General features: G+C 36.0%; 1 protein-coding gene across 1 annotated transcript; it reads left to right on the top strand.

Annotated features, from left to right (window-relative positions):
- Positions 1-4,423: 4,423 nt before the first annotated feature.
- LOC106107661 (protein hairy) lies at positions 4,424-12,761 on the top strand. The gene is made up of 4 exons (XM_013288624.1): positions 4,424-4,667; positions 10,718-10,813; positions 10,927-11,218; positions 11,334-12,761. The coding sequence occupies exons 1-4, from the start codon at positions 4,554-4,556 to the stop codon at positions 11,612-11,614; spliced, it is 783 nt and encodes a 260-aa protein (XP_013144078.1). The 5' UTR covers positions 4,424-4,553; the 3' UTR covers positions 11,615-12,761.
- The last annotated feature ends 1,236 nt before the right edge of the window (positions 12,762-13,997 follow it).

Raw genomic sequence — 13,997 nt, 5'->3', positions numbered from 1 at the left:
CCTCCTCAGTCGGATAAGGGTAGGCAACGCATCTGCAATTGCAGATGTCTATGGGCAGCGGTCGCTTCGCCATTTTGGCGGATTCAGGTGGCCGCTTGCTCGTTTGCCATCTTATGTTATAAAAAAAAAAAAAAACTTCACGCCTGTCTTCTGTGTGGTATTGCACCGGGCGAGTCGACCCATTCGTACGATATTAAAGCGGAATTTAACAATTTAATCGTATGCTTTTAAGATATTAAAATTATACCTAAGTGTCAATTCTTATGTATAAAAACAACTAATCCACTAATTGTTCACATATACCACAAACATCGTTACTTCGAACAAAATGACCAATAATTTCTGTGACCAAATTTACCTTGTCTCTCCGACCGTTACTTCTTTTACTTAAAAGTAATGAATACAAACAAAAACCAAAGGGATGCGACAGCGGTCCTTTTTCTCATCAGGAAATGTTGTAAATATGACCATAAACACATCGGTCGTTAAGCTTTGTTAATGGTCCGTTCAGCCACGTTGCCTTTGCCTTTGGCGGCTCGTATACTTTTTTCTACACCCGCGTAACCGTTTTAAAGATTTCACAGTAAAATTGACGGGTTGAGGAGAAAACTTTAAGGACAATAGCCGGCGTTATTTCGCAAACACGAGCACAAGCCGGCAAATACTTTGTTAACGGTTAATTGCAAGGGTTTGTCAATAATAACTTTGCCTTTGTTAAATATTTTTACGCATAAATTTTACGACTCCGCGTCGCAGAAAGGTTTAAAAATTTCGTTACATTGTAATTGAATTTTAATTGCCGTTTTGTTTATACCGCAAGGACAAATAAACATTGTCGCATGTTCGCAGGTAAATTTTGCAATCTTGTTTGAGAAGTTACTGATTTTGTTCGTGTAAATAAAGAAAGCTTTACATAACGGGTTTGATATTTTAGTTATATTGTAACTAACAAAATAATCGTATCGTGTACAAAAATTAACTATATCTAAAACGGCAATATTCAATCTTGATAAAAATATTAAATGGACGATTAGTATCTAAATCTTTTAAAAAAAGCGCCATCAAGAAAGATAACGAAATTGTTGTAGAGTAAAATAAAGTAAATACCGATAATCTCAATTCTTTAAACCTCATGCTAAATCGCTCTGTCTTTGACTTTTAATTTATAATCTATTCATTCATTCTTTCATCAGAAGCACTACAGCCGCGGGTGGGCCTGGGCCTGGTCCAGTAAATCTTCCATATCGGTCTATCTTGGGCTTTTTGTTTCCAGCCCTTAATGCCGACATTTTTAAGGTCTCGTTCGACATCATCTTGCCATCTTAGTTTCGGCCTCCCGCGCGATCTACGTCCCTCTGGTTGACTCTCTAATAGGCGCTTGGGCACTCTGCAGTCACTCATCCTCGCTACATGTCCTGCCCAGCGTAGCCGACCAATTTTGATGGCCTTGACGACATTTGGCTCATTAAAGATTTGGTAAAGTTCGTGATTGTATCGAGTTCGCCATTGATTATTTACAAACAGAGCTCCATAAATTTATAATCTATACTCATACTATAAAGAGTAAATCGTTTTATTTTATGTATTGAAATAACTCAAAAACTAATGGGCTGATTTCAAAGATTCTTTCACTATTATAAAGATATCAGCGAGTAACATAAACTGTATCTTTCATTAATTTTAAATTTTACTTTAACAAAATCTCGAGCAACAGCTAGTTTTATACTATTGATGAAGATGATATTAAAGAAAATAAGAATAATTCCTCATAAATTTGCTAACAAAGTCCATAAATGCTTTCTTTTACGCACCCCTTGAATAACATACTTTTAAGCCTGCAATAAAGTGTTGAAATAAATAACAGACAGCTTAATTGTCCGTAACAGGCTTTTCAACCTAACTTAGCTGTTTGTGAAGGTCGTGGGCGCTACTACAATATTACACCCTTTCACAATTTCGTTACGCTGTGGTATAATAAAGAAATGGTTTCTAGCCTTACTAAAAGAATAGATATAAAACTGTCACCAACTTAAAATGTCTTTACAAAACATTATTATGTTTTCGGTGACAATGAAACCAAGGAAACATTCTAACCTCAAAACACCTTCCTCGAACCGCAATGCGTATGTATGAAAAAGTGTTTTGCGTGCACGTTTATTGTTTTGTAAAGGCAAGAAGCGTTAGGATGCCCTCTGCCTACGACTCTAGGTGATGGTAAGTTTGTTTGTTTTTTCGGACCAAGTTCTAAAGATTTTGCATGTTAAGACTGCGAGCACACCTTTGATTAAACTGCAGCACAACTTTTTAGTTGCGCTTTGATTTCTACGAGCTTGTGGTGAGGTGGGCACTTGATTTTTAATTGTGCAATTAAACAGTTGGCTGCGAAACAATCGACAATCTGGCAACAGTTGTGCGATAGTTTAGTCAAACGATTCCGCCCGGTCTAGATATACTCAGATAAAAATAAGTTAATCTTCTTATTATTGTGCAATACAACAATTTAAATTATCTGCGCACAACTATTGGTAGTAAAATATGTAGGAATAAAGGTACACTTTTAAGTACAGTTACGACATCCTTCACAGAAAATTATTGTTTTTAATAAAAAACAAATCTGTAGACAAAAGTTGCTCTATTTTCGGTTTTAACGCGACCTAACAGTAATTACCCAACTGTTTTAAAATAGAGCACATTCTATTGTTTTGTAGTTTTTTTTATTGGCAACAATAACAGATGAATACAGCATAAAAATGTACAGACCGTTACCAAAATTTGAACATTTTTTGTTTGAAATTTAAAAAAGGAACCGTTACTTCAGTTCTAAGAAATTTGAATTGAAAGATTTTTTTATAGATGAATGAATTGTTCATTGCACAATATGAGTTTACTGCTGTAATTTTGAATCACTATTACATGTAAATTGTGAAATTTGCAATATTACTTCTTAAGTTATCGTGATACCTATCACCCGCGACTACATCCGCGTGGATTAAAAAAAAATGCCTAATAGTATTTTATGATTTTTTTTTTCACTATCTGTGCCAAATTTCATCAAGAACAGTTCAGCCATTTAGGCTACAGACTCTAACAAACAGCCATCTATATCTAAACTATCGCATTTGAAACATTTTCATTTAAGATTATTTTTTTTATATAAAACGAAAAACTTGCATGAATTATCACTTGATAATGAGTTTAAGATAAATCAGTTTAAACATTTATATTGGTTTCTGTTTCGCAGTATAACCTGAAGCATGGCGCAGAGATATTATATTGTCCACTAAGATTCAAACGAAGATGTCAAGGTTAGTGCAAGTTGAAATTAACAAAGAAAGTTGACACTATCATATGGAATATAAGACAGGAAAGTAGAGGACAAGAATCTATTTTGAGAGAGATAAGATATTAAAAGAAAGAGCAATAGTTATTGAATTTACACAATGTTGTATAGATATTTAAAATACAACTTGTCTAAGCAAAACAATGAATGAACAAAGACCTCAAGCGTAGGCTAATGAGGCCTGTGGGCTGCGAGCGCCCGACAGCTTTTGCATATGCAATAGAGGTTATATATTTACCATGCGATGTTAATTCCCCGGACAGTAACGATAATTCCTATACACCTATACAATTTGTGTATTTCACCATTGTTTCTATTGTATTTATCTTACTCAAATTTATAATAGTAATATTATAGTTAAAACATCAGATAATAAGCCTCAAACCTGCATTTATCGTAAGGCTTTTCTTGATTTTCAGGAATATATGCGCCATTTTCATGTGGCGCAACTTATATAAAAATAGTAGTAGTTAAATGGGGGGTGGATGAATTTGTTGGACTTTGCTACTTTGTCGTTAACGTGATTGAAACTATTATTTGATGGTTACTCTAGTGCCGTCAATAGACCGGCCTCTTTGATGTGCCGACTGGGACTAGATGTGGACATGTTTATGCGCCGTATCGATACGCAGGAGTTGAGCTGCGACGATACTAACATCATCGCTTTAATAGGCTTTGAAGAAATATCGACACTAGGAATTAAGCTTCCTAATAACGTTTCACGTATTCGCTAATACACTGACGAAACAAACTTTTTTAAGCTCTACTAACATTCAACTTTGTCAACAGATATTAAAAGACAAGGAATTATGTATAACTTAAAAAACAAGGTAACTGGGCTAGGTCTACCTAGAACTTAATTATATCACCTAAAATAGTGTCCTATTACAATTGTAAGAGGTCAGATAAAACAATTGTTACAGATAGTTCAAGTTGTATTTTCTATGAAAATAATGGAATATTAAAGAATAGGATACTAGTGTGTTCCTATCCTTAGTTCTTGGAGGCACGCGAGAGGCGGGCGTGCAGCGTGCAGTGGTCGCGTGGCGCTCTCGGCTCGTCTCAGCGACCGACTCGACGCCCGACTCCCGACGCCCGCCTCGCGTCAGTCGTGCGTCGGCTGTCGTGTGGTACGTACGTGTATTGTTATCTGCCGCTACACGCGATAATGCAGTGATATCGCGTAAAAGTGCTCTAGTGATTTATAAACAGTATGGTGACGGGAATTGCCAACGGGCAGGCCTCCAATCCGGTCGCAATGGTGAACGGCAACATGACTTCTCCAGTTCCTACTGAACAGAAGAAGTCTTCTGGAGATAATAGAAGGGTAAGATTTCAGCAATCTTTGATTTTTTTATTTATAATTTATTTAAAAGATTTTCTATACTAAGTTTACCTTCTGGTCCAAAATTTTGGGCAGAATCTAAGCATGTTTTCCTTTATTTAATTAATAAAAAGCTAAACAGAATAAATAGACCGAAAGTAATTTGTAAGAAGTCCTTCATACTACAAATTGATTTTCAAATATCTAGGAATTAAAAATAAGGGCGAAAACAAATAAGTTGAGGAAAATCGCAAAATTACTGGCTATTCCTGTTTTGGTAATCACAATTTTTTTATGCGGAAAAAATGCCGTCTATTTATTATAATGTTTTAAATTACATTTATGCTAGACAACAAAATGAAATGTGCGTGCGTTTTTAATTGCGTTTCGCATAAAGTCGGTCATCTTTATGCAAATCTTTACACTTGTGTCGCGTGAAGGCATCGGTTGACAACACGACTGTTGATTTAGCAAGCCAGCGAGAATAACACATAACGAAGTCATCACGAACATGATCCATGTGTCTAGCACAAGCAACACGTTGCTGTTATTTACTTCTGCAGGTTATGTACCTAGCTATCTTACTAGTATTATAAATGCGAAAGTTTAGATGGATGGATGGATGTTTCTTAGAGTTTGTAAACTAAACTGCTGAATTTCGATTAAATTTAGCATAGATGTAGAAGATAGTCTGTAAGAACACGTAGTTTACTTACTTTTGTTTTTTTTCATTCCATGCATACGGAGTCGTGGGCGATTGCTAGTAGCTGTATAGATAACTGTTGTGAGCTTAAATGGTACTTCTATGAACATTACAATTTCAATAAAATCTCATAGTTATTTAGACCAGCGTCTCCTAAATTTATTGGTCCACTTTCGGGTTAGGTGCTAGCCGTGATATTTCTTCTTTAATCCCTTCATTATGTACCTACAACTTCATTTTTCGTTATCGTACCTCCTAGGTAGGGCAGGGTGAACCTCATTTGGTGTGTAAAGTCGACCTCATTAGGAATTATGTCGTGGACCTCATTGAGAATCCTTGATGTAGATGATTATGATAAGCACGGTGTACATTCCCTCTTTGTCTATGTCCATTTAAAACTAAAAAATGATAAATACTATACTACTTTCAAGCTAGCCATTTAATTTGCAAGGAAATAAAACATTAGAAGCCTTGGTTGCAATATAAAACATCGACCGTTATTAAAAATTCAACAGACAATTTATTGGTCTATCATTGCTGTTGTTTTATTCATGTTCATTAAAGAATTAATTTTTATGGTTGCTTTATAGCTTAATAAACACGTGTCAATGATATTTTTATGCAAATCTTTTTTTGTCGTCTGTTAACATATTTATGACAAATGTATGTATGCAGATTTTCATAAACAGACGTTGTTTTATGTTAATTCTATTTTTTTAATTCAAACGTCATCAAACTTCAATACTGGCAAAATTCTTTGATATTGAATATATTACCTGTTAAAGGTATATGGAAAATGTTGACGCAAGCAAATTGAGAATGCGTGTACTCACATTATTCACTCTAACTCTTATCGTCGGCTTCTAACCACAGTACTTAATGGGATGACTGTACTCTAGGGTTGCTACTTCTTTGAAAATTATACACCAAACTCTTGCAGTTAATATATATTTAATATTATATCATACTGTCATTAAGTAATCCTCAAATATATTTAGAACAATACGAAGAAAAAAACATCATAAAAAGCGTATCCTAAATATATATAAGTCACAGACAATACGCAGTTAGTCGAAACGGAAAGGTCACTTATGAATGGTCTGTTTTGCGACTGTGCGTAATATATTTAGAAACTGTCTGCGAGTATTTGGCAGCCACAACCCTGGCCGTCCTCCGCTGAGTCAGTCGCGTGGGCGGCGGCGGCAAGCGTGGGCTATCGTGGGCTAATTATCGTGGGAACGGGCGGCGAGCGCCCACACCCACGTCTCCCGGCGCGTGGGCTACCGTGGGCCAATTGTCGTGGGAACGCGCACCCACGCCCACGCGCTTCCTAACAAGTCACGGATCACCTTCAAGATTAGATAAAGAATTGATAACAATGTACTATTACTAATTACTTTTTGTTTTAATCTGACACGTGCACATTTTATAAGTGGATCGGAGCACGTGTCTTGTGTATTACGGCACACAGTTTATTTATGTTGATATGATATTTGCTTTTATGACGTTGTTGATTAGCGGTTAACGGATAACCTGGATATAAAAGAATCCCCAATAGAATTGCCTTCTCTTTTCTGTCAGGCTTAAAGCCCATACAATCAATTCAATAAATGTTCATTTAAAAAATAAAATCTGAATTGACGCATATGACACTCCAAGGAACGTTACTAATCGAATCACACATATCTTTAAAATCGGTCACGCCAGTTAAAACTAGAAGAGGTCAAGATGAATATTACCATCGAAAGTTAACCCTTTCTTTCGTTCAGGCAACAAGAACCATCTATATTTTTGTTGATACAATATATTATGTAGTAAATATGAAATATTTATTAATGATCGCGTGGCCAGACGTTAGTTAACAGGGCCACGACCTCGCCGGCTCGCCACGCGCTCAGACGCGAAGCGGCGACCAATTCACGGCCACCGGCCATCTATTGATATATTATAATGAGTAATGTCGCGTCTGCTACTCGCTAGTAGCTACGCTGCGGGAAAAATATGGACGAACAAAAAGTAGGCTAGATATGCCCTGTGAATTTGCTCGCGTTGATCTTTAATTACAAAGGGCAACACACATTTATATTATATGCGATGAAAGGTATTCTCCGTATCCTTTTTCGTTTTCATGACATTGAGAGAAGTCGAACTATATTACTTTTTTATAATAATTAATATATTTTAATGATATTAAAACATTTTGATAACCTTACTATCTTACTCTTAAGTCCTATTTAATTAACTAGATTGTACGCATCAGTACTGCTAAGAAGTACAACAATTAACGTCATCGTTTCCATTTTCATACCAGAAGTTGTTTTGTGTTTTATTTTCTATCGTGATAAGAAATGGTTCACACGATCGGCTAAAGGAAGTCGGGTTCGGGTGTAGGCGGTGATCCATCATCGCGCGATAAACATCGCCGCCGGGTGGCGCGTGTGGGCGCCCACGCAATGCTAGTGTGGTCGTGCCTTTATCTCGCACGAACTTCATAAATCCCATCCTAATTATTTGGATTTATTGATTGGCGTGTAATATAAACAACGATAGGTATTTCATATTTTATACTTAATTTTAATATGAACAAAAGTAATGTTAGGTTAAATTTAACAACTATTGTATAAATACAAATTTTCCTAAAAGCGAATGTTTTTGAAAGACGTTTTGTGCTACTATATAAATATTTTGATTAGAAAAAGTATAAGCTATTTCTGGATCGAGCAACACTAAAAATACATTTTCATAACAATTAAACGTCAAACTTCAGAAAATGACGAGCTAATATGAGGTTTAAGTTTGTTTTATTGTTGAAATGATCGTTTGGGCGACGAGCGGGCAGGAGCGTGCCGGAAGCTTGGCCGCTCCCACGCCTTGGCAGCTTGGCACGCGAGATGGCGTGCGCCCGTCGTCCGTCGTCCGACGCCCGTCGCGGCACAGACGCTGCCAAATTAACTGCCAACTCCTAACTTATATTACATCGCGCACCATTATATTTTAAGACATAAAATATTATTTTTATGCTTTATAATAACTTAAATAAAAGTTTTTAGAAGTATTGATTCTACTAGAATGAATGAACTTAAATCGAAGGAGAGGAATTTTGTATGAATCATGAATGAAATTAACATATAATACAAAAGTATTATGAGTTTTTTACGTTCTATAACACGTGAAATAATTATCTAACCAAACTGTAGATTTCACTGGCGAAAAAAAAGGGGGCGCTGAACAAATCTAGTACAAATTTACGTTGACGTTACGAATACCTTATTACAATTGTTCGTGCTAGGACCCCGGAAGATAATATCAAAAGAAAAAAACAGAATCCTAATGCACTGCTATACCATATTCTTGTAATTTGTTAGAAAACTGATCCATTGTCCTACAAATATATTCAATTGTTCATTATGTAGTTACATAAATACAAAGAGGCGACCGCAGTCTACTGCAGGTCGCTGGGAGTGCGCCAACGAGAGAAAATAGCTCGCACAACGCCTCGCCGCCGCCGCCGCCGCCGCGCCGTCGCACAACACCAGTGAATCATTTTCACATAACTAACGAGCTCTCGCCAAAGACTAGTTAGTCGTCTAATAGTCTAATCGCCACACTGGCCGCTTACGAAATTAAAGTCTATACGAAGGGATCTATACTATGATTACGTGACCATTTCACGGTTGAGTTAGTATGTATACATACCATTTCTTAAGACAAGTATTTACAAACATTTTCCATGCCATTACCATAGATAAGGTATCTTCTATCTACATCTTGATATATGAGGTAATATGTTATTTCAATTTTATTTGATGGCGTCGAATTATTGGAAAGACTGGTTTCTTTCTATACGCAATTCAAAACTGAGTACACGCAGGATGATTATTAAATGACTAGGTTTCACCCGCAACTCTGTCCACGTGGAATAAAAAAAAAACAAAAGTGAGTAGCCTATGTGTTCTTTAACACTATCCTCTATATCCGTAACAAATTTCATCGAAATCCGTTTAGCCGTTTAGGCCAAACACTAACAAACATCCATCCATCCATCTAAACTTTCGCATTTATAATATTAGTACGATTATTTAATTTACTACCTGTACTTTTTATTATGCGTTGGTATTAAGTATCGATCAGTTCTTATGATAAGAATGTGTGTCATGAGAGTGCGTGGGTGTGTAGCGTCCCAGACGAGCGCAGGCGGGCGCGTGCCGGCGGCGCCCTGCGACTAATTCCGGCGCCGCGCCGCTGACTGCTGACGGCCGGTGTGACGCGGCGTTACGTAAATATAGCAACCGTCTGGCAGGCCGGACGGTTGGACGACTGGCCGGCTGGATAGTTGGGCGGGCGGCTGTATAAAGCCCTCTATTCTCAGTTCTAGCTAAAAACTGTGCGTATGTAGACAAAACCTTAACTGAACAATTCAACTGTCAGTTATCATTTTGCCTTAGATCAGTTGGATAAATAATAAATACAGTGTTTTTTTAATTGTACAAGCAATGCTTTGAAAACTCAGTGCAGATCTGACAAGATTTCACATTAAGAGAATCAACTTTATAGTTACATATTAAATCTTAATTTCACAACAAATATGGATGTAATATTCAGATACATTATTTTTTATACACTATAAAAATAGACAGTAATAGTATGCATGTCATAACGATATTCTCATACTGTGCTACGAGTTCCCGCATGCCGGAAGGCGACGCCACTTCCGGTCAATCACGTCTCGTGCTCTACAAAATAGCTGAAAATATACACATGAGACATAACGGATTCAATAAACACAACAAACGTCTATGAAATCATTTATGATACACCAGTTTCACATAAACACAGGTCGATTTTGTAATGATTCAAAATTAAACCAAGGAACTAACATGAAAAAGTTTGCTTAATGCCATATCAAAAATAAACCAAACTGGATAAGAAGTTTAATAAAAGAACATTGTCAAAGTGTAAGAGATGGTTTAATCGAAGGCAGTTGGCGACCTATCTCCTCAGTCATCCGTCACGTCGGCCGTCACGGGATGGCGCCTAGAACGTGTCACGTGTCGGTAACACGCGTGACGCGGCGTCACGTCGCGGCCGGCCGACCTTCACGGCCTTCACCTTGGGCCGCACGCGCCGCCGCACTTATTATGGATTAACGCCATTGGTCACGCGCCCGTCTCGCTTCTCTTTGTAATCGCAATTCACTTATATGCATACATGATGAAATTATATTGTTGCATGTTCTTGACTATAAGTAAAAGAGGAATTTAAACGGTTTTTATAGCGGAGGAAATATAGAAGGATGTACATAAAGTTGTTAGTACAAAAGTAAAATTTAACATTGTCTTATTTGTTACAGAGCAATAAGCCGATAATGGAGAAGCGGCGACGGGCGCGCATCAACAATTGCCTCAACGAACTCAAGTCGCTCATATTGGACGCCATGAAGAAAGACGTAAGTACTTTTAAAACTACATCCTTTTAAAATAATCGCAAATCGATTCTGTTTTAATAACTTTTGAAATAGGTGAAGACTTACCTGTTAATGAAACGCATTTATTGTTACAGCCAGCAAGACATTCGAAATTGGAAAAGGCGGACATCTTGGAAATGACGGTTAAACATTTAGAAGGGCTACGCAGTGAAGGTGTTGCTTCCCCGGACAGATTTAGAGCGGGCTATCGTCACTGTCTATCAGAGGTCGCGAAGTATACTGGATTGGAAGCGGGACTTAAACGGAGGCTGGTGAGACATCTGGAGGGGTGTGTGACACCGGGAGCCAGGCCAGCGGCGGCGCCCACACCGCCATCCGACAACGAAGATCACACCACGCCACAGCATTCGACTATATTTATCTCGGGTAAGAAACAAGTAATGCTTTTTATACCACAACGCTTAGATTCCACAAAAAAGCAAAATAAACCGTTGAATACAAGAAACACCGATATGTCTTATTGATGAAATTCATTTTCCAGCTGGTCCAGGATCAGGTGTGAGACTCGTCCCCACGAGGCTGTCAAATGGTGACATCGCCCTCGTCCTACCAGCAGGAGTCAGTACGAGCACGCTAGGAGCTCTACCTACCCTGGTGCCTCTATCGCCGCGTGAAGGTACTTCATCGACGTCCTCTGAAGCACGCTGCTTCTCCCCAGCCAGCTCAGGTTGGGGAACCCCACCACCTAACGATGAACCAGTCCCTCTAGCACTTATCACTAGAAGACAGTCCCCAGAAGAAAAACCCTGGCGACCTTGGTGACAGGAACTTTGAGTGTAGTTATTTCTGTGATATATCGTAATATATGTAAATTTTTAACGAGTGATAGTTTATTAAAAGTTCCTATTAAATGTAATTTAATTTTATTTGAACTGTATAATAATTTTTGAAACTTGCTTGGTCAGTACATAAAATGGTGCCGTCACATTTACCTAAAGTCTAGTGATGTTGCACATTTCAATTTTATAAGTTAGTTAAAAAAAAAAATAGATTAGTGTTTAATATTATGTATATTCGTGGATGACATCTGTGGCAGTATTTCGCAAAATGGGACCCCGCTGTCCCTTGTATAAAAAACATAAATATTTTTAATTTTATATGCACTAAGTGCCATCTACAGTATAGGTAATTTATAAGTTACCTTTAGCTGTTTGAGTTTTAGTTTATTTTGCGGTTGTAAGTAGGAGTTTAATTAAAAATTTTATTAAGCCAGAGCTAATCTCACAGAGGGCTATAAAATGTCACGAGTGCAGCGAAATTTATACCGACGTTCGGTCTATGTTTATCGAGATCGTTCAACGAGTAAACATTGAAATCGTTTTATTTTGCCCTATTGCGCATTTTTCTACCCATTAAATTGATTTTAAACTGTATAAGGACTCATTACTGATACATAATGTAGCATTATACAGCATTTTGCTTAGCATTCAGAAAATTAAGTAGGTTAACCCCAAAACGGAAAGTAATAAAGCAATGAACATTAATTATTACTTTATTTTTACACTTTGGAGCACAATATGAAGTTATTATTTACCGATTTAAAAAAAAATAAGTATAACTGAAAAATTTGTTAAAAAAATTTGCAAAAAATATTCGACATTCTTTCGTCATGCCGGACCGGACCGGCCGACCGGCCGGACCATAATTGTGATTAATATTGTGGTTTAATTTTTTTTTTTAATTATTACTATAATTTCTCTTAGTGCCAGGATAGTGACTTGTGAGATTTTCTCTGTATAGATATAAAGAATTCATGTGCCTTAAACAACAAAATTATTTAGTCTTCCATTAATAGCACTAATGTCGCCAGTAAAGTAACAAGATTGATTTGACAGCTATTAAATGTAAATAGACCTTCCTAGCCTTAAATATAATCTTAGATTTCAAAATTATTTTATGTATTTAAAGATTAAAAATAATACCGATTTTATGTTATTTGGTATGAAAGAATTCCGCATTGTTTGGTCACAACACTAGTTATGTCATTGAGCTGACAGCTGTCAAATCGATCTATTATTTTTCGTCGACTAATAATATACGAATATTACATGTGTAATTAAATTATAGTTTTACGATATTTTTAATGTTAGATAAATAATTTTAATTTTCTAATTGTTATGCTCAAATTTAATATTTTTCGTTACCGGAATAGGTCAGTTGTGTCTTCCATCAGTTACCGGTTACTCCAGTATTTACCAACTATATGTTAACATGTAAAATTAATTTAATTTATAATTAAAATGTATCATTTTTCTTATTCTTTTCTCTTCTTCCTCATATGGGAAGACAAAACAAGTTTAAATAATATATAAAAGTACAATATGTAGCAAACTTTTATAATTGTGAATTATTCTAAAGTGTGTACGTTTATCAATATTGTAAATACAAAGTGATATTATATTAAGATTAATTATAACATTTAATATAAGATGATGTACCTAAAAGAGATATGCCATTAAATGAAAATTTAACATGTATTTATTCGTTTTTTTTATTTAAGTCAGTTACGTAAATATCAAATTAAATATTAATTAATAGACCATCACTATTCTCTTTGAAAATAAACATCTCAAGAAGTTTAAAGATATTGATTTACAAATTTTAACGCTCTACAGTAACATCGCAACATTTGTAAAAAGACAGCGATTTAAATTAACCCTCATTCCAATCGATAACTAAACTTTTTAAAACATGCACATCACTATAATATGCTTAAATTCCGTAATTTGTGGAACATGTTTTTACATCCATCTTTTAGCGTTAATTATAAGAATTATACATTTTAGTTTCAATTTAAAACAAAATTTACACATTATGGATAGAAATATAAATTAGTGTCATGGCCGTTTTGTGCGTTTGTTTACAAACTTAACTATTAGCTTGGAATAAACTATAATTGATATCAATCTTTGTAGATCAAAATAACAGATAATGCTATCACTGATGTGTTAACGTCCAAGAACGCAACTACACAAATATAGTTTTGATAAACAATTATTTAAATCAAAGAAAAAATAATTTGACATCAACTAGTTCGAGAGAAATATCAGGCCAAAGAAATGAAATTAAAAAAAATTGTTCAGTGTAGAAAGGCAATTATCGAAAATTCAAGAAACAAGTTAACTACTTTCGTTTTCGGAATATG

This window comes from Papilio polytes, unplaced genomic scaffold (genome assembly GCF_000836215.1).
Source record: "Papilio polytes unplaced genomic scaffold, Ppol_1.0 DF821956.1, whole genome shotgun sequence".
NCBI lineage: Eukaryota > Metazoa > Arthropoda > Insecta > Lepidoptera > Papilionidae > Papilio > Papilio polytes.
The sequence above is the reverse complement of the archived record's forward strand: the minus strand, read 5'-3'. Positions and strand labels throughout refer to the sequence as shown.